Source organism: Vanessa tameamea, chromosome 5 (assembly GCF_037043105.1).
Source record: "Vanessa tameamea isolate UH-Manoa-2023 chromosome 5, ilVanTame1 primary haplotype, whole genome shotgun sequence".
NCBI classification, from domain to species: domain Eukaryota; kingdom Metazoa; phylum Arthropoda; class Insecta; order Lepidoptera; family Nymphalidae; genus Vanessa; species Vanessa tameamea.
This window is the reverse complement of record NC_087313.1, coordinates 6,282,682-6,305,733: the sequence shown is the minus strand read 5'-3', so window position 1 is coordinate 6,305,733 and position 23,052 is coordinate 6,282,682. Positions and strand designations below refer to the sequence as shown.

The 23,052-nt window shown below is 31.6% G+C and overlaps 1 protein-coding gene across 4 annotated transcripts in view; it reads right to left on the bottom strand.

Moving 5' to 3' along the window:
* Positions 1 to 21,883, bottom strand: part of LOC113392634 (uncharacterized protein) — a 36,561-nt gene extending 14,678 nt beyond the window's left edge. For 3 of the 4 annotated variants that reach the window (XM_064220942.1, XM_064220943.1, XM_064220944.1), the window contains exons 1-4: positions 21,756 to 21,881; positions 18,711 to 18,854; positions 15,656 to 15,843; positions 14,195 to 14,692 (exon numbers count right to left, since the gene is read on the bottom strand). In XM_064220942.1, the coding sequence (XP_064077012.1) occupies positions 14,195 to 14,692; positions 15,656 to 15,843; positions 18,711 to 18,854; positions 21,756 to 21,880 (955 nt within the window). In that variant the 5' untranslated portion in view covers position 21,881. Of the gene's footprint in view, positions 1 to 14,194; positions 14,693 to 15,655; positions 15,844 to 18,710; positions 18,855 to 21,755 lie in introns of all 4 variants that reach the window. The other variant, XM_026629155.2, reaches the window with a different exon arrangement.
* Between the last annotated feature and the right edge of the window lie 1,169 nt (positions 21,884 to 23,052).

Sequence of the window (23,052 nt, the reverse complement as noted above, 5' to 3'; positions counted from 1 at the left end):
TATATATATTGAATTGGGAACCACAATCATAACTCAGATCACCTATGTATACATTCATATATCTTATAATACGAGCAGATTGCATTAAAATTGCAATAAAACCTTCAATACGTCTGCCATCTTGCTTTTGCATAACGGTTGTTGCATTTAACGATTATAATAAAAGATGAAACAATGTCTCCGAACAATTACCTTTATTAATGATCGTCTCACCTTCGCCAAGCGTAGCGATCATAATTACGTACTTAAGTGTTACTCGCCAGCTCAAATGTTTCAATTAAATTCTATATTTAAAAAGTTTCATGAATATTTGATGGAACCAGCAACGAGTCATATATTTCCTTGGAATATTAATCTTTGTGTTGCGGCTCATTACTTCTCGGTAAAAAAAGAAAATAATGTGTTGATAATGATGACTTGAATGACGCAGGTTGCGCAAATGTATGAGCGAATAGATGTGTATTATCTATTCTCTGACTGTCATACTCTGGTTAGCAATCCAATAAAACCTGAAAGAGATCAGGTGCAGAATCTACGGCTTTTCGTACATAAACAACCTCCAAAATCCGGGCTGATAGTAAATATTTATTTACAGAAAAACCCCAATTACATGGTATTGGCTCTATCTAACTGGTTTGAAACAAGCACAAAACACTTGTAAATTTTTTACCTAAATTTATATATGTACTAGATATGTACTAGAGTTTGTAGACCTAACTTTTTTTATTGTTAGGAAATTAAAGATACGGTAAAGGTTGTAAGTTTGTAGTAAAATTTTACTAAAGAGCTGTAATTATTAGGAATTATGTAAATACATATATTTATTATTTTATTTCGTATCAACTGTTTTTGTTTTGGTTTTGGCAAAATAATAATAATCATCTCCCGTCTATATTATCTTGGCTACGTAAGCTTTATTTAATCCTGCAAACGGTTGCTATGGATTAAATACTTCAATTCAACTGAAACTGATCACTTGTATATGTTGTTGTTAAAGTTATTCAGACAAACAATGAAACTTAAAAACATAAAAATGTTCATATTTATGAAATATTAAAATTATTACATTTAAATATTTTTTACAGACAATTTACTTTTTTTTAAAGATACTTACGTAGGATGAAAAATATTATAAACTATTTTTAATCTACATATTGAAGTATTTAATTAATTGTAAATCTATTTCTGTTCAGAATATAGTTACTACCGACGAAAAAGCGATGAGGTGCTCAATGATAACTCTTCGCCACTTATTAAATAGGTCTGTTAATTATGTACAGTTGAATTATTATTTATACTGCTTGAAAATCGACGAAGACTGACAAAAATGACATGAAATTTATATTTATTTATGATTCAAGTTAAAAATATTCGCAGAATCCCACTATATAATACTAAACCTTGACAGAGATGTATTGATATTGTAAACTACTAATATACTTCGATATTGTTAAACGTGTATAATATCATAATGGCAATCCTTAACAGAATATCATCAATTTTAAATATAATTGTGTTTACTCATATTGATTACTCAATTCAAGGCAATTGCTAAAAATGGATGTTAGGTGACCTCGTCGATGTCACCCTTGAGAACCGATCTGTCTTCTGGCGCTTGCCTGCTTTTGTGCCGGTTTATGCCCCTAATATCCTCTTATCATAGGGATGAGTTATGTGCTAACCACTCTTTCGGGTTGCTTACGAACGTATATCATTTATAAAGCTGATCCTGGGACTAAAGAATATTTTTTTTCAAATTCAAATATATCTAATCGAACATATACGACATTTTCTTATTGTTTTTCAAAATTCTATCACCTGTTCGGAATGAACCACTAGAGAAGAACCGCTGAAAGAAACTCATCGGGATATTTTTTAAAACGGCCTGAAAGCAACGGCCTTGATACCCTTTGGTTTTTAAATATATTCGTAATTAATTGTTTAACCAAAGAATTAAATTTCCTTTGTATGTTTGTATATTATATTGTCTGTGGCACCAAAAGTCCGAAATTTCAGATCAAGTAGTTGAAAGGAACTTCGTGTTGCAATAACAGACCATACATACTAATTGTAAAGTTAAATTAAATGATGAAAACGAGAACATAGTTTTATCAATAATTGATCAACACTTGATATTGATAATTCGAATAAAACCCAGTAATTATGGTTAGCACGTGCCAATATACATATACCCATGGAAGTATGTATGTGTGGTGTATAGTATTTTATCTATATTTGAAATTAGTTTTTTTAAAAAAGGATAATAATTGAAAAATAAATCCCGCCTAAAGATTCAAAATGTATTTAAGGTTCTAAAAAACTGTTCATGGAGCAGATAACGAGTTCTACTCTATGAAGAACATAAAGATTAATTATACTGAATTTCAGTAATGTTGAATCAATTAGGACGGGAAATCGAGGGTTAAAATAGAATATAGATTTGTATTAATGACACGTTCGAATTAAAACAAATTAAACTGAAATTAAACTTTTCCTCGCATTGGGAAGAAACGAGTGGATTTTGTTCGCGTTTCGAAATGTATGTAATTGTAAAAACACCGCAGGAACAATTTAATGATTGTGCAATTTCAGTGCTGACCGTCCCTACCGCGATCACAGTATTCGGTCATTATTTTAGGGTTGGCCCATTTGCAATACATATTTCCCTGTCATGGTAAATAATTTTGCGTCAGTGATTACATTTTGCGTACCTTTTTATAAAAAAATATTTAGTTCTTTTGTATTAAGTTATGTCAAAAGAAACAATCTTTCATCCATTTTGTAATACAATTATTATGTAGGTACTTTTTTTCATTACCAATGCTTGACTTTTCTGACATTTATAAAATATTTTAAAGGGATTATTAGTGTATTCGACTCGCAGGTCGGCGGTCCGCCACAAGGCGGTTCGGCTGCGGGTGTAGTGGTTACGCAGCAAAGCCACGGGATTTACTTTAATTTAAAAATCAAATAATGCTTAATTAAAGTAAAAAATAAATTTATTTCTGGCTGTTTCAGATAATTAATATCAGATATAGAAAATTGTAAACAATTTCAAAATTAGATAATAAAATCTCGCTTAGGTTCTTCTCATGTGCGTATTAGTTACAGTTTTTATTTTGACTCATCCATTAGTAAATACAATGCTTTCACACTTAATACAATAACTTGAATTACAATCGAAACAAAATAAGAAGATACCTTTATTCACCTGTACTTTGAGTAGTGAATATAATTATTTATTGGATGGATTATCTTCTTTATCAAGATATAGAACAAATTACGTTGGCAAACGATCCATTGCAACAGTAACAGTGTATCCAACCCTACTGCCTAATTTTTGGCTAAATTTTTTGCTTGCGAATTATTTGACAGCTATAGAAAATCGAAAAAAATAACAGAGAGAAGAGGGCGGACGTCCTTTTAAAATATTACTCACGAAATGAGGGTCGGCGTCGTTTAGAAGCGTCAGAAACAGGCAAAGATGGTTTAATATTCCAAAAATGATTCAAATTTTTTGAACACCTATCGATATTAAAAGTATTGTATACGTCACATTATATTTTGAAGGTTTTACACAAAATCTAATATTTTTACTAAAGTAACCTTCTACGTAAATTACTCGTTCCTTTAGATATCAGAGATATCACGCCAAGTTCGGGTACAAAAAATAATAATAAAATATTTTTCAATGGAATCCTTAAAATAAAATGTTTACTGCAATGACGTTAACGAAAAACCCGAATAACAATTCTGTGTAAAACTGTTTTCGGCCTCACTGAGTGCTTTTACATTGTCATTAATTTTCAAACAAAGAACGCGATCTCTTACGACGATTCGTTAAATTTCGTTTTGCTGTCGTTAAAATTTAAAATATCGTAAGAAGACGATTTTGAGAAAAAAAAATTTAATTCAAAGTATTCCTGTCTGGGTAGTTTTTTCTAAATTGTGACGAATCAATACATATTTACTCGAGCAAGTTATTTAGCAAGTTTATGGGGATTGAGCGATGGTAAAAAAACGTAAAGTTAATATTCGTTGATTTTATAGACAATATAAAAATGTAATCATATTAATAATTTATGTATATAATTTGATTGATGAAAAAGATTAACTATACTAAATATTATTGTGGAATAATTAACATTGACCCGCACTGGCTTCACATGAGTGCAATGCTGATACTAAATATACTACAGAATGTCTAACAACGTTCACAGTTTTTCAGTCGTTAGACAATACAAACCGCTATGTCCCTGCGTTTTAAATCTGTTATATCTTCGAAAATATTCATTTAAATTATATACTGTAAAGGGCCATATTGATCTTTATTAAATGCACAATGTATTTAAGGTACTTAATCGGATAAGGATTAATGCTGTATTGCTTAAAATCGTTTAAAAAATAAGCCATTATTTCTCATAAAAAGTAAAGGATAAAAAATGGTTATTGTGGGTTATCCCTAAGAGATACACATATACCATCGCGAACTTTTTTGAAAACCTTTATAAGGTGTACAACACTGTAGTTCATTATTTTGATCTATCTCGTAGTGTTCAGCGATTGCAACGTAAGCGCAAAAAATGTGTTTATTTACGACATCACTTTAGAGACCTCTAAAATGATTAGTTTTTATCTACTATATTGTGCATGCATTATCCATATAAATCTTTCTCGTGAATCTTTTTATCTATTTAAAAAAAACCACATCAAAATCGTTGTGTAATTTTAAAGATCTAAGCATACACAGGGACAGACAGCGGTAAGCGACTTTGTTTTATACTATGTTATGATGTAAGATGGGTTAATGAGCCACCTAATATTAACCATTATTATATTGCCAATCCGCCATTCGGAACTAAGATGTCACTTGTGCCTGTGCCTCAAAAAGGAACACAACATACTAAATATTGCTGTTAGGTAGTTGAATATGTAAACAAAGTCAAGTAAACTATTACATGTATGTATATTTTTATTTATAGTGATGATGTTCAATATGAAAGTGAGCCAGTGCAATTACAGGCGTTATTATTAATAATACGGATTTGAATAAAATAATAAAGAAACGTTTCGCATGAAATTTTCCATTAAATATCAAAAATGTGGAAAGTATTTAATAAAAAAATACCGCAGTTCAACCGTAATAGCGTATAAACAGTAATAACCGCCCCAAAAACATCAGCATATCGCATCCGATACCGTAATCTAAAATTTGAAAACTTTGCGCTGAGGGTTCCCGCATATTATTGAAGTTATTATGAACTCCACTTTATTGGAGTGGACGTCATTATGGTATCTTATTCCGTAACGAACGTTTCGCCGACTGCGTGTTATATTCAAATAGTTTTAAACTAATGCCCAAAAGTTTAACGTGTTTATATTCGTATGAATTTGCATGAAATAAAGATATTTTAAAGCATTGTTTGAAGTGAATACATATCGTAGCGTTTGTAAAACTTTTTTTAATGTAGACGGACTGGCGAGATGGTAAGTGATCACTACAGCCAATAGGCACTGCTACTGTAAGAAGTATTAGTCATCAGGTACACCTTATATTCTACCATCAAACAGCAATACTTAGTATTACTATTTTTCAGTATTTGAAGTGAATGAGCCAGTATAGAGCCGAGATGGCCCAGTGGTTAAAATGCGTACATCTTAACTGATGATTTCGGGTTCAAACCCAGGCTAGCACCACTGAATTTTCATGTACTTAATTTGTGTTTATAATTCATCTCATACTCGGTGAAGGAACACATTCACGATGTGTCTAATTTCAACGAAATTCTGCCACATGTGTATTCCACCGACCCGCATTGGAGCAGCGGGGTGGAATATGCTCCAAACTTTCTCCTCAAAGGGAGAGGAGGCCTTAGCCCAGCAGTGGGAAATTTACAGGCTATTAATGAGCCAGTATAACTACTCTCAAAAGGGACATACAATCTTACTTCCCAAGATTGGTTATGCATTGACAACGAAGGTAAGATAAATCGTACTGCGTCATGTATTTGGGCAGTGGTGACCACATAAGGTGTCTATGTATTTTAAAGAATAATAAAACCTCTTAAAATGATTATTTTTTCTAAAGTACAACGTTCTAATAAAAAAAACATTAAATAAAATAAATAAACGTTCCACGAATGTAACAATATGGGCGAAATCGATCATCCCTGTTATCCGGCCGAGGCTGGTATAATAGGACCACAACGGGGCGATATCTCCGACAAGATTTCTTTCACTAAATTCGGAACCATAATTTATCGTCAATATATTGGATACTGGAATAAAAATACTTTAACCTCGATCTAAGAAGATTATAAAATATACGCGTTCGTTTTTTTCGTAATAATATAACTTGATGTAACAAAGGGGAAGCCTACAAATTAATTATAAAACAATTATATTATCCGAATATGTTTAAATTATAATTAAAATGTACTTTTGTCAACTAAATGTGCTTACTATTAGTTGTATTAGTAATGGTTGAGTCGTAATGTCAAACTTTCATCGGACACGTCCAAGTTTGCACATATTTGCACATATTTGCACATGAAAAGATAGTGATGCTTTCACGATTTAAGCCTGCGTCCATTGGTTTAAAATTCATGGTCGATTCTGAGTCTCGGTAGCTGTTTATCAATAATATTTCTAAAAACAAAAGAAACTTCTAATACATATTTTTGATGTATAAAACGTATTACGTATTGTATTAATTAAATCTTCTTGTGTCTACGTTAAATTGTAAAGTGTATTAATACTAATATAGTTAGTTAATTTTCTTATTATTTCCGACCACAATGTTCGACTTGCTTTCTAGACATTGTTCGCTTTTGTTGAAGTGAACTTTGGAGCAGATTTAAATTTTTAAACCTTTTAAAAATATTGAATACACTTCCAGCTTGACTAATCCGAGACGGAGTCGTAACAGCTTACGAACTTTCAAAACGTATTTATTGAAAACAAAGAAATGAAGACAGTATAAGAAGAAAATACTGTGTATTTAATTTCACACCGCCATTGTTCTAAGGAGTCTCGTGCAGACAGATTCTTAGAAAGTTGCAATTTTCCTTATCCTCTCAATATAAAGTCCAACAGCTTTTCTCTTTAATATTTTCTCTTATACCTTTAAACCGAATTAGTAGATCTCATGTTCATCTTTACTTTTACGATTATCACGAAAAAGTTATCTCAAAGAAAATTTTAAATGGCACGCGATTGCTTTAAAAGTTTAGTTTATTTTTATAATTTTTCCTGTTTTCTCACATAAATATAATAAAATTTTGTTTTATTCTGGTAACGTGTTATATAAGCTATTTACTAAAAAGGTTTTAGTATGTACATAAATAGATATGTAAAGATCTCATATATCCAATCGAATGGTTTTAATATAATTGGTCCTTTAAAAAAATGTTCATAATAAAAAAATTGAATTACGTGTATAAAATACTTACGTCATAATAAAAAAAAAAAAAGTCACATTTATTTTAAATAACAATTACTCATTCAAATAATGTTATATCTACCCCCATTATTTATCTAATACCCAGCGTTATAAATAATGTTAATTATATTTAAATTCAAGATTATTTATTTACATTAACAGTATATCACGTGTCATCTTAAATGTGGGATTTGGAAAGTACATGGGTCTGATATAGCGAGTGAATATATTGTTATGGCCCGCGTAACCTCAACAACAATAAGTAGATGTACGCAAATGCGAAATTCAAATGACAGCCATTAAACGAAATGAGGCTAGACATTCAAACACCTCCGCCATTTCCCGGTGTCATCGTGCTCACTAGTTTCTGTGCAAATATTTGAACAAAATTTATTATTGTGCTACTTCGGGATAACGTGCAATATCAAGTATACAAAAATCAAGACTATTTTCGATTTCAGTCAGGGTATTGACTAAAATCGAAAATCAACTCTTTATCTCTTTCTCGCGCACAATACAGAAACAAAGAGATAACTTCTTTGTTTCTCTGTATTGTTGTCTTTATTTTTCGTGTCGTACTTTAAATTAACTTATTTTATAATTCTAATAATTCATAATAATCTAAAATAAACAAAAAAATTATAAAATAATATATTATTATATGGCTTTGTGCAAGTCCATCTGGGTAGGTATCTCCTACTCATCAGATATTCTACCGCCAAACAGCTGTACTCAGTATTGTTGTGTTCCGGTTTGAAGGGCGATAATGAGCCAGTATGACGACAGGCACAAGAGGCATAACATCTTAGTTCCCGAGGTCGGTGGCGCATTGGTGATGTAAGGAATGGTTAATATTTCTTACAGCGCCATTGTCTACGGCCGGTGGTGTCCACTTACCATATATCATAAAAAAAATATATAAATAAATTTAATGAATTTAATATTAAATATTCTATAAAACATAATGTTGAAAATTGTTCATCCCTCTAATACAATGAAGTGTAAATTTTCAAAAGTATCATAAATTTGTAAAGTTAACTTAACATAAAACTTTTTGAATAATCTTATCGTTCCTCATTAAATCAGTTTACTTCTACATTTTATCATTATATTTTTTATCTTGTAAAAGTATTTCAAATTATTTAAGCTTAAGCCTGTTACCATCTTTATCTATTTTTGACGCTTTTAATAGTTTTTATATTAACTTAACTTACGATAAATGCATTATGAGAAATTTAAGCCATTTTTTACGTATACAATGGGCTAGTCCGTCTGTCGTCTAGTGTATAATATATATAATTACATTGACTTACTCACCTTTCAAACCGAAACATAGCAAAACAGAGTATTCATTTTGACGGTAAAATATGGTCCACAACGAGCATGAACAAAATCCTACCACTAGCAGTAAATTGGTATTTAAATATTAGTTTATTTTACGACCATAATATAATTGATCCTAGTTTTTTTTTTTTTTTAATAGTAACACAAACAAAACAGCAACGAAAAGCGTTGTAAAGATTTTAACTGTATAACTATAGTGTTTTACAGCGTATTAATTAACAAAAATTCCTGTTCTCTATAGTCATATACAGGCAATTAGCGGTTACATTTGATCGTTTGTGGCAAACCACTGACTATATAATTTTGTTATTAACTACTGTGCACTATGTGTTGTTCGTACATAGAGGCACGGAATGCAGTACAAAATGTAACTAGTATTTCATACTACATACAATCATCAGCAACAACGAAATAAAAATAATACAGCCGACATTTATTATTATGAGATATTTATTGGAACTATCTCTTATATATTAATAGCGTAAGCCGATTTTTATCCCAGTGATTATGGGACGATAGCTAAATAAATAAATAAATATTGGACAACATCACATACATTACTCTGATCCCAATGTAAGTAGCTAAAGCACTGATGTCCATATTGTTATGGAAAATCAGAAGTAACGACGGTACCACATACTCCCAGACCCAAGACAACATAGAAAACTAATGAACCCGGGACCTCGGAGTGGCGTACCCATGAAAACCGGTGTACACACTACTCGACTACGGAAGTCGTCAAATGCACATAAAAAATCGGTTATGGTCTCATTTTGAAGAGCTAAAGTAGTAGATGTGCAGAAAATTAAAGATGATTCTTGGTTGCAATTTAATAAATTGTTACGATTTAACAACACAATATATTTTAGAGATCGGAAAAAGTTACTGGCCGGTAAGAGGGGTAGTACGGCTGTATATTATGTACGGCTATCGACTTGCAGTTTTCAATGTAGTAAAATGAAAACAAAACCTGTCATAGGTTTCGAAATAACTAAAAAATATTTTGTTTAAACGCGAAGTTTCGCGGAGGACCCACTAGTAAAGGTTTATTTTTTTATGACATAAGTAGGCGGACGGCCAAATAGACCTGATGGTTTAATACGTGATGAGTGGGTGGTACCTACACAGACGTTATTATTTGGATATAACTAACGTTGATACCAACTTCGCTCGGCAGTATTGCTTTGGAATTTATTTATTAACTTTAATAGTATATACCTGTAAACATGCTCCTCCTGGTTTTGATTTCCACTTTCATTAAGGATGCTTAAAATGTAGTCTACGACGCCTCTCAATTGTGGACTAAGACACGTACCGTACCCGAAATGAATTATTATAAAAACTACTCCTAAGTCAACACATGAAACTCAGTGGTGTTCGCACGAATTTAAACCCGCCGATAAAAAGCACGTGTTCGATATCCATACCATGTAGCTTAAAGCACTTTATAAATTGTTACGTTATATTCGTAACATTGTATTTTTTACCACTAAACTAGATATAGCACACAGTAGCCGCTGCATTATATATTTAAAGCGTATTCGTGATAACAGTTTTGTCAACGTACGAAATTCCAGCTTTTTGTATTCACTGTTGAAGCATTTTTCTTATACTTATATACCTTACCAAGCATGTATAGTATTCTACGAACATAATTATTAAAAATGCATTTTATAGGGAAACCATTTTTAGCTCAGCAAGGAAATAACGCCCCGGGGATTACTCCGGTTCATTAAAAAATATCTGCGCTAAGAAAAAAATTGTATCGTCTTTCCTTCGAGAGTATTACTGTTTGTACGGTATTAGCCTTATAAATAAGCGGCGCGCTTCCGGCAATTATCGCCCTATTTATGGGCGGAAAGTGTCAACCTCCGGCTGAGCTGGTCCTACTCGATAATGTTTATTGTTAAACTATATAATGATAGAACCGAGATCGGCTAGATACAAGCATTCGTTACTCTCAATGGAGAAATAGTGATTCAAAATCAGGATACAAACTTAAAATATACTAAACCTCTATACATTATTTTAACATTATATATGTATATATAATGTTAAATTGATTACTTGGCAAAAGTCTTGATTGAATTTACGAATAGCAATTTCGAACGTAAATAAATCGTTTTCAGTAAATTCCATTTAAAGCCAGTATCCCTATTCTCATATAAGGGAGGAGAGCATTTCGCAAATACACAAAATACCCGTTTGTATAAACCCACGCAATACATATAAGCACTTAATTTGCCATACAAGCTGCATTTAGGATAAAGCATCTAGGGATTTACGTAAGGCACGTGCTGGAACGATTACCCTGCGGCAATTTTAAGCCATCAAAATACGGAAATTTCGTCCGCATCCTATAAATAAATGGTTAAAAAAATATATGAATGATATATATTTTTATCTATCTAGCGACCTAGATAAATTTCACTTTTGCACACAAATTTCAAGTTCAAATTATTTTCTTCACTAATTAATTTTTTTTCACGACATACGTTTTTCAGATATTTTGTGATATGTTTTATTAAATAATTAAATTATCAATCTAAACATTACATTTACAATACATAAAATTAATTTATAAAACTAGTTTTCCTACATTGATGAAAAGTTCTAAAATTATTATATATCACTTCGATGCTTGTCATATACATAGGTAATGAGATGAACACACTGTAACTAAATTATTTTGAAAGACATAGTATTACGACAATATCTATCTGAGCTGTACTTCCGTACAGGACTATCACGATGCCCGAGGGGTATAAATTGAAGTCACGCTGCGCCATATTATTTTAAATTCAAATATATTGTACTGAGTTATTTTTTAACTCAAAATTTTCATTTCATTCACTGAAACAGATAAGAATAACTAATAAATATAAGAAATCAGTGAACTGGCTTTGTCTCAGTCGACACGAATATCCACAGTGGCGAATGGCGGTAAACAGATATTCAGCTGGCACTTCACGTCGATAGCGCTTGACTCGAGGGAGATTTTGCTATATTTTGCTTCCTTTGTTTTTTTTTTTTTACAGGACCAAGCGCTTCTAGGATCGCGTTTAAGATTCGTAGAAACGTTGAATCATAAATGAATCTACTATGTGACTGAGATTCGTAATATATTTTTTCTTTTATACAATCGAGCGACAGAAACTTTTTGTAATTCCCCGCGTCTTGCACGACAGTTTTTGATGAATATATTGTGACGTCATAATAAAACGGTGTCACGTAAAGTAATCTTTCCAGCCATCAGCTTTAACGACGTCAGCCTCAGTGTTCGCTTAGAAGGGCTGTTACGGAATTGACAATACGCGCTTAACATGATTTACCATGGTTGGGGTTGCGAATTTTAAAGAACTTAATTAATTATATTTCTATAAGATTATTCAGACTTCAAAGTATTCTATTGTAAGTCAAAATGAACTCGTATTCAATATTCATTATTTATTAAATCTATGAAATTAGTAATTTTTCTGAGTATCAGTTCAAAATAGGAACAGAAACTTTTTTTTATTTTCATTTAATGATGCCCACACCGCAATCATAAATATTTAATGCTTTACCGAACATTCTAAGCTTAAAAGTTTCCGTAATGAAGTTTGAAACACTGTAAAAGCTATCAGTTATGTACTTCACTTATGCCTACAATCTACATATATACTTTACCTATTTTGATAAAATTTACATACTCATCACGTAAGCCTTCCTGTTTTGAATTTAGACAGAATTGTTTGTCACGGAATTTAAACTGAAATAATAATATCAACACTAAATTATCATTTAAATGAATTATCACGCAAATTATATAGTACATGTTATTATATTTAAAAATTGCTGCATTTCAGAGACCAGAGGTTCCGTGTAAGTAAATTAAACAAACGACGGCTAAAGTCCGGCCAAACATGTCTGTACTTAAATATTACTTTTAATGTGAAACATAATTGTAACTTAAGGGTAAAACCAACTCGTATGCCGCGACGCGACGCTTAAAAATATTTTTATTTTATTAATAAAACTGTATTTTTATTTGTTTAGATATTTTTTTTTATCATATATTTTTTTGAATAGCCATTGGTTTGGGCATAGGTACCCGATATATAGTTTTTTTATTATTATTTCCTATTCTCGTTATAGAAATAAATTATAGTAAAATAGTAAAAGTAAAGACCTTCAGGATTTAAACCAAAGTTCGCGGATTCAAATCCAGAGCATAACTATCATCAGGATATAATACAAATATCAAAAACAAGATATCAAGAATGACGTTCTGCCACGAACAATGATCTTATTTTTCTAGAAGAGTTTTTGGCACATTTTGGCAATTTAAAGTAATTTTAATTCATTTATATTTTCGTTATATCCATCGTTTTCACAACTTTATAGAAATCATGCTAACCGAATCTTATCTGAATAAAGCATATGTATATTACGAAGACTTATTTTACTTTAGTATCCGAACTCTACTTTAGTAAAAACGAGTTAAACATCATGTGTTTTGGATGTGCGCCAACCATTCTGCAGCCTTCAAATAAACTGACTTAGAATTAGTTAAAATTTTGCCAAGTTTTTAATAGTTCTTGGAGAATAACTATTGATTATTATATTCTTAACACTTTCGGGTTAAATGAAAATTAAATTTGATTTATTTCCCATTTTGCAATGCCTTAATTTACTTTGAAATATGTTTATATATAATATACATTCTTATTTGTTTAGGCGTGTCAACCTTCTACGTGCCTGTATATGGTCAATTCATCATCAAAAATATTTGAGAGATGTGGTAATCACCACTATTATATTTGGTAGTAATAGTGGTACCAACTAACACGATCGCGGTCCAGCCTAACAAGCTAAAATATTTTAAATAATTAGACGTCATAATATTTTTCTTTTTATAATGATTTCTGTTAAGAGAATTTCGTACTAAATAGATTGTTTAATAATGCAAAACTATAAACAACCATAAAAGTCACGAAAATGTAATTATTGCCAGAGCATCCGCTTACAAATAGTTTTCACAAAGAGCCCTGTCCCTCTTCCTAAATATTTTAGAACGGGCTATTCTAGTTAAGCTGGCGAACGCCAGAAACTACGTTAGTGATGCGCTTTGAAGGTACATTAATGGCTTCATACACTAGAACCAAGTATTACGCGACCAATCAATTTTTAGGTACATTTAAAGTTTTGTTAGCCGTTTGAATAGATTTAATATAAAATACACAACTTAATACGAATAACTGTGTTTATGCACATGGTGTAGCTCATGCGCATATTCGCTGCCCAACCAATGAGGTGCGTTGCTTTAACGCGTTTGTTGACGTATTAATCCTTCTCACGAAACGTGTTTTGCTTTAAGAACTCAATTTCTAAATTAAGAATAAAAGGTAGATGTTGGGCAATACTCACCGATGGTCGTGAGCGCCAATGTGCACCAATAATAGCTCTGTAGATACTGTTTCACAACATCCGCAGTCTCCGTGTCATGATACACCCAATTTTTACTACCGAACCCATTGTTTTTATATATAATATGGTACAAGCACCCGTTCCAATGGAATATCACTAACAAATAATGAATTAAACTTGTAGATCTAAACAAATTAGGATAGTTCGTGTGCCGCTCTGTACGGTCCATGAATGCCCAGAAACGATAAATCTTCACGAGCCTGAAGGAGCGTAGAATAGAATTGAAGCCAATGGACAGGTAAAGGAAGTCCAGTGGTAGTAAGCAGAGGCAATCGATGTAAAATGTGGTCGAGTTCATGTAATGTGCCCTCAGCTTTGCCGCATCCGTCTGCAATACGCCATCTTCTAAGTATCCCGTCCGAAAGTGAAACAGAATGTCCGCTAAGTATAGAAAATCCGAGAAGTAATCCAAGCAAAACCAAACTATGAGAGTTTCCCCTGCAACAAAGACATAAGGTTAAATTCTTTTTAAATATTTTATATTCGTAAAATGTATGTTTGAGATTCCTTACTGCAAACAAATTAAAAAATTCAATAACTTGTTCGTTGAATATTTGCGTAATTAATATTTAATGTAAATTTCAAGTATGTTCAACAAAATTCTCCTTTGTTAGCTCACTGCACCCACACTTGCAAATTTTATTAAAACAATGGAAAACTCTAGCGATGCAACATTGGAATGTACCTTTCAAAGTATCACATTGTTTTTGGTGCGAGACATTTAACTCGGAAAAGCTATTTAGGTAAGTAATTTAATTCTCCGCGAAACAAGTTGTGGAAAACTATGCGTTGTACGCTAAGTCGCTGCAACCTAGATCGTTCAACTAATCTACCTCGCGATCTTAAATAGAGACGTCTTTTGCATAAGAACGAGAATCAAAATTGGATTTTTATCCATTTAACCGTTTTCATTTAAATCCATCTGTCCGTTGAAATGAATGAAGACGTTATATAGAACTTATCCTTTATAGCTATATATGATTTCTATCAACTCTAGAGATGTGCAATGATCATTTAAAAACATACGAAATATCAAAAATATTTAACAATTTTTTTTGTAAATATTTCAAAATTCAATTAGATAGATGTTTTGTGATACAGGCTACAGTGCTACTAAAACATATTTATTTACAAAAATAAATAATTATCACAAGTAAAAAATTGTAAAATGTGTAACGAGCAAAATACATGTATAGTGTACTCTGTTAAAATACTATGGTCATTATTTCAATTTGAAAATCTAGGGAAATTATACCTCAATACTCAGCAATTAGTGTTTAAAAAAAATTTCCGATGCTCCAGTGACACGGAGCGAACATGTAGGCATTTTTCTATAAGATAAATATCCCTCAAAAGAGGAAACAACAGGCTTTAAATTAACTCATCAATTTTATTACTTACCGTTAATTTCTTGAAAAGCGAACCTATAAACGATGACCCAAAGGTTGTAAAGGAAGGCTAGTGAGACGACCATGGACCAGTAATAGCACAAACGGCCAGCGGGGTCGAACACGAAGGACCAATGCGGGCCCGACCGTAGTCGTCCGCTGGTATACGTCGACCGCCGTCTTAATCCTCCTCTGCTACCACTACACAGATAAAATAAACGTTAACAAATAATAATAATAATATCAACATCGATATACCGACTGTTTTTAATATTCTATAGAAAAAGACCAACCAACCTCTGTTGCTAAATTTAAGATTGTAAAGGAATGTTTTTGTGCAAAAGTTTATTATACAATAAGTGAGTTCTTAGATAGGTACACTTTGGTAATGAAACGATCGCCTCCAGCTATTTAGTTTTTATATTGCAATATTGTAAACAGTTAGAAAGTTTCGAAAAAAATTAAGAGGCTGACTTTCTTTTGTCAGATCTTATCTGGGTAGGTTACTTTTTAGAACCCGTAGTGATTTATATTTTCGCCGCCAATAAATAAGTATGCTATATTGAATAAATAAATTTGAGCTGAATCTGGTGGAAGAAAGTCTATTTTGATTCTAATTTTCTTTTAAAACCAAATAAAATAATACACTGACAACGATAATTATGAATTAGATTTTCCGTATAATAAATAATTGTCATTGTAAAAATACTACAAATAATTTTAATTGTACTTGGCGAAAACTTATAATATAATTTTTATTACCTTTTAAAACACTGACTGCACTAGCACTATAATATAACATAAAGTGCTTATTGCACTAATAAAATTTTAGTACAGTTGCGTAAAACCTATTCACAATACACGTAACTAGAATATTCACAACGGCTAAAGCAAAGGATAATGCAACCAAATCTATTCCATTGGATTTTATTACAATATCGATATAAACTCATTTAATACTGAACATTAACATAAATCAAAGATATCAAAATCAAATCATTGTTGTAATACGATGTTTAGATATCGAACATGCTATTACTGATATCAAGTAGACAATACATGAACTATTACTACACTATTACAACACTATTAAGACTGAATCAAACGTTGAATTATATAATTAATATCACAGAAAGTCTACGCTTAGCTTACACTAACGTTAGTCTTAGCTGTTTGTTTAGAGTTGGCAGATTGTGTTCATTATTAGGGAGTGCGTAATCCCAGATCGGAATAATTGAATATCACGCTTACCACCTGAGAATAGGCCGCAAGGATGTTGGGAGTGTTTCCAATTAATCTAGGACGGAAACCGGATGGCCTTCCCACTGTATGGCGGTACTAGTAATGGCAGATTCATTATCTTTGACTGACACAATTTCAATAGCACTAGCATTCGGCTCAGTGCAAACTTTATAAAAGGACTAACTTTTGTTCGCAACTTAGTTCCCGTGAACGGAAGTTAAATTGATCGTTTACTGACATTTAACGTGCACAATTTTCAAAAGATTTACTCGTTCCTCGATATCATCGCACTGACAAAATGTTCTGCTTAATTTTTATAATTGAATAACCTTTGATTCAAATACAATAAATAATTATAAATATATTTATTAAGCACATATTTATTTATTGTACTTTTATATTAAAGTATTTAATAGACTCTATTAAGTATTTAAATATAAACACGTCATTTCGCATTTGATATGCAGAATTCAATTAATTGCATTTCAATTTAAACCGTTTCGTTTAATTTTGAAATATTACGTAACCGTTTTCGTTTACTGTGCAAATTAATTTGGAACAAATGCATAACACAGTTTAATTCACTAAAGCTAGCTAAACTATTGTATTTCAAAAGTTCTCGCTTGATTAAATGTATTCGAAGGAAATATAGATACAGCGGTTTGCATTGCTATGTAACTTCCGTGGTGCTGTGTTTGAATGATCAACTATTTACACCGAACATCAATGCGATGCCACGGTTGCTCTACGTTGCTACTCATTTGTTTATCATATTAAATATTTAAACTAAACCCTCGACGGTGTAATCGTATCTTTGATGTTGATATTTTAAAATCGAACCAACTAATGATTTTTAAAATGAATACTAAATATATTAATGTAACTTATAAAAATAGCATTTAACTTTGCTAAACATCAAAACTATTTATTTATTTTAAATTTGAAAAATATTTTCGAGCACAAAGGTCAATAGGCATAATATAGATCTTAGATCTGATAGTTGGTGGCGTATTGGATTATACGGATTGGTTAATTATTTTTACAGAGACGGTAGCACAAGAACCTAGGAGGCTAGGTCCTGATACACACATGAAGCTTAAATGACGATTGCGGCTTGAAACCAAATAAGAGGAATTGTTTTAATTTGCTTATAAATGATAAACATCGTGAGAATGTATCTGCAATGAATTTCTGTCACCTTTGCAAGGTGTTGGAAAAAGTTCCAAACCTCATAGAGAAAAATATATCTTATCGTAGCAGTGATATATTTGCATTATTTTTTTTTTACAGTGGCAGTATATATGATACCAAATACCAATAAGAATTCTTTTTAAAAAAAAAAAATACAATTAGTTCCCCTTTTCAGAGATAATTCTTGCATTTATAGTAAACAGAAACGCAGAAAAACACATGGGAATACGAACAGTTCTACCGTTCAGCCTATATATTACAGCGCTCTACTACGAATGTCCCTAACATTCAGCATGCGCCTGAAATTACTAATGCCAAACGTTAAATCCAACATGTTACATCTCCTATACCCGTAATTACATGTACCCTCGTTTACCACAGGCTTAGTCGACGGAAATTAGCGATAATCGACCAATAGATAGGATATTCAGAAATCTCAGTGCTTTGCTTTAAATATTACAAAATTAAAACATTTATTTATGTGCCAAAGTCGATCAAGTACAAACAAATATTTGACTTCTTCAAATTTTTTTTAAATATTTTTAACAACATTTGCTGCTATGCTATATTTTAACTAAGTCAACAGTATTGTACATGTTATTTAAAATATATTATGAAAGTTTGTAAATAATTACCTATCGGTTCCGTTACAATGCGGTGTAGCGAGGTGGTTGTGCGAGTGGTGCGGTGCGGGCGTGGCAGGCGCATGCGGCGTGTGGGGCGTGCTGCGCCACCCGCTCAGAAGTGGCGCTTCTCCGCTAGCACCCAGCAATTTTAATCTAAGTATATTTTTATATGGAGTAACAACAATATGTTTCTAATACTAAATTTAACTTTAAATCATAAATGTATTTTTTGAATCTGTGTAAAACGGTTTTATACATACAACAGCATATTTAGATATATGTCATTAGAACCTAGTAGCTGGCAAAGTTTGAGCTACTGGATATTAAAGTAACTGCCAAAGATTTTTAAATATACTCGTAAACTATTGATTTTTACTAAATTTATATCTTAGTAAAGTGTAAATCTCAGTACGCATGGCAGAAGTGAAACTTCTATGGCAATCTACACACATAATCTGAAACTTAAAAATTCGCGCCCAAAGAAGTTTATCTTCTGAAATATAAACTGTTATATTTTATTCTTGAAACTAAAAATGCATAATTCACTGGAAAGTTAAACCGTCTTAGCAGCGCACGAGCTGCTACCATTACAAATTGGTTTTCCAAATGCATCTTGGGACCGTAGTCTACAAAACCTTATTCGATGTAAGCTGTCGTACCGTGAAATGAGATATAAAACGCTCAAAATTGTGATCGGTTCTATTGCGGCAATATAGCTCCGCTTGCTCATACCTATACCAATATTATCGGCTTAATATACCAGAAGCGAAATGTTACATTTCACAGAATATAAAGGGGGATTGAAAACTCCCTGTGAACATTTTAGCACAGTTTTTTATCACAAACTAAATAATTTTACAAAGTTTAGTATTCAATATTTTCATCATGAAACGAGTTTTATTGTAATTTAAGAGTTAAGCGGTTTATCGATAAAAGTAGAAGCCCATCGAGTCAACACTTATGATTAAGGCATACTTCAGAAGAGGGCTCTTGCGTTCCTCGGCAAACAAGAGACAGGCCCTCGAACCTCTCCGCTGCTGACTTAATGGGAGTACAGTTTAGACACGTAACTTAAGAAAATTGATACCTTCTGAAAAGATCACTTAGATTTTGTGCGTCTTTTAGAAGCAACACATTACATTGAACGGAATAATGGACTGATGGACTGAGTATTTTGTAACTTGATATTCTATACACAGGATATTAATAGAATATGTATTCGGCGCGTGTAATCTTCGTAAAATAGACGTGTTAAGGCCCATCTAAAACCTTTTTTTAATCCGTCCCATTAATAAAGATTACAGTTCGTTCAAATAAACAAACTCTTTAACTTTATAATTTAGAAATCTATATTTATTATTTTAATATAGAATAATATATTATTACTACTACGTCATTTATTTAATTTGGAGACGTATTTCTATAGTGAAGAACTGTCTTGACTGAATCCAGTTTATGATATATAAAGGAATACCGTTTTTTCATCTCGTTGAACGTCTCAGGTTAACTCTTTGCCTTACCATAAAGATTTTTTAATTATAATTTTTTTTATAGATTTCAATAAATGAGGTCAATATATTTTATTTATTACATAGATAAAATATTGCTTAAACTATCATCGTAATGTGTCGCCTAATTAGCACGAAGTATTTAGTATGTAATATTAAGTTAGAGATAGCATTGTTTTAATCTTTATGCCATTGATATAGTAGCTTTGACCACAAACTAGATAGGAAATGAAATAACCTTATTTATCAAAACGTTGGCCATAGTAAGAATATTCACACATTTATTAAATTTAAAAGTTTTTCTAAAATAAAGACCATGAATTGAAATCTCGGATCTTTTATTAAACTCTTAAGGACATTCATCTTTACTTATTTGCTTCGCCACAGACATTGAACTTTTGACGTTTTGGGTATAAATTTTATACCTATTGGTATTTTTATGTCCGTTAATCTCTTATTATTAATGAAGTTAACTGTATAAATATATATTTCCACTTATTACCTATTGGAAAGGGAGAGGGCGTAATACCTCCAATCTATGCCGCTCCAAGAAACTCCCTTCGAATCCTCTTAGTTAATTACTATGTTACAGGCCGTGATATTGCTTCCATCTACTCTCCTAATCAAATAAATTTAGTTACACGAAGCTAGAGTTACACTTAATTTTGGATAGTATATAAATAATTGAAACGGAATCGTTTTTAATTCAATAAAATTAGCAATTAACATCTATCTAAAAACGCTTTTGCGTATTATGCCTTTATCATTCGAATTAATTGCAATAAGGTTTTATATATTATTAAATAAAAATATTAAAAACTCGACTCTCAAATTACAGAAGGTTGATGTTTGGTAGGCTTGATCAATGAATTATGGCTTGGTTGAACTTTACTGTTATAAAACACATAATATACAAAAGTGTGTTTTAAGCCAATGAAAGTGGATACGTCGTGGATACAACGCAAAGAATAAATTTAAAAAATAAATACAGTAAAAATGCGTATTTAGTTTCAGTTTAATAGTCACTATTAGCATTAATTTTAGAATGTAACGTGCTCTTAGATTACACAACGCTATCTATAAATCAGGTTTGAATTAAAAATTAACGGACCGATTAAGTTGGCTTTTGAGTGGAGTCGTATTAATTATCTTTCGAAGTTTAGAACGATATAAATATACATTTACATAGTAGACGTGCCAGCTTCGTATTCAGCATATAAGAAGGGGATATATACCTGCGACTACAGTAAACAGTATTTACTAAAAAAAAAATGTATTTGGACTTTCTACGTGACACTTCTTGACTAGTTGTAACGACTAATATTCAGTTTACTTTGACTTCCTAAGTTTCAATAGATATGATAGATTATTCAAGATCATGACCAACGATATCGCGTAAATCTATTGTCAAAATAGTTTTTTTGTCTTTTATCCACTTGTGGTTGAAATGGGTTACATGCAATACTATGAAATTATCAATTGAAATAAGAAATAAGGATTATATTTTAATGTATTTTTGTTATAGTTTTGTAGTATTCAAAAATACCTAGCCTTGTGTGATCGTCTCGAGCGCGATGAGAGGTCAAGCTCGCTGGCGGCGGAACACGCGGTGCCGGCCTGCAGCGAGCCGCGCGAGCCACCCAGCCGCCGCGAACCCAACCGACACGTCATCATTTCTGAAACAAACGAAATATTTTGAAGTAAAGTTATTTACTTAGTACTTACCACCAACTCATCATACATTCTATATTCTACCGCCAAACAGCAATAATTTTATCATCGTTGTATTCCAGTTTGAAGGATAAGACAGCGAGTGTACCTACAGGTAAGCGAGACATTTGGCGGAGCATTGGTGTTCTAAGGAATCGTTAATATGCCAGTGTCCATCACACGGCCCGTCCATCTACATATTTTATACCAAAAAAAGTAACAAGAAAACATTTAATATAAAAGTTGGAATTGTGTTCGGAATATAAAGTATAAATTCAACATAAAAAATATGTGTTCTTTTTTTTGAAAAAAATCCATTATAATGTACCTACGGCTGTTTTAACAGAACATTGTACTTTTGTTTGGTAGTAACAAACATTATACTACGTCCATTTTCGTATAAAGTGTTTGTTTAATCATAACACATTTTTCAATTGAGTGAATAAAATATTAAATACAATATTGTGGAATACTGAATGCTATGAACAATGAATTGAATGTCAAAGACAATTCCAAGAGAATTATTGTTATATCTGTACTACGATTATCAATGCGAAAGTAACTTTGCCTGTCCGTTTGTTACGCTTTCAAGACTAAACCACAGGTTGTAAACAAGTTCTTGAAGCATTTTCATCAGAATCTGGATTCCAAGCGGGCGAAACCCTATTTCATCTACAGTTTTATGAGCATGAAACATTATTACAAAGCTGCAGAATGATATATTTATTTTAATAACCTAATATTCTAAATTTAAGCTTTTATTGTAGTTGGTTCTCAATATCAATTATATCGATTAATATACAAATATATTAATATAAAAATTAAAATACAAACTCAATAGATTTATATACTTCTAATTACTAATAAAAATTAAAATATTCTTCGAATCCATTTATAATAAAATATAAACGAAGTATTATAGTACATAAAAAATAAATGTATTTATAAAAGTTAAACGAAATACTATAACAAGGCACCTTTATAAGAAATACAATATTTCACTTGTAATATTTTGTAACTTCAAAAACTATTACACAAAAAATAAAATACCTTAAACGTCCATCATCAAAACAATACAAGCAAAAATACCAGAACCTTTTAACGTCTCGTACGAACGAAGGTCAAATAAAAGG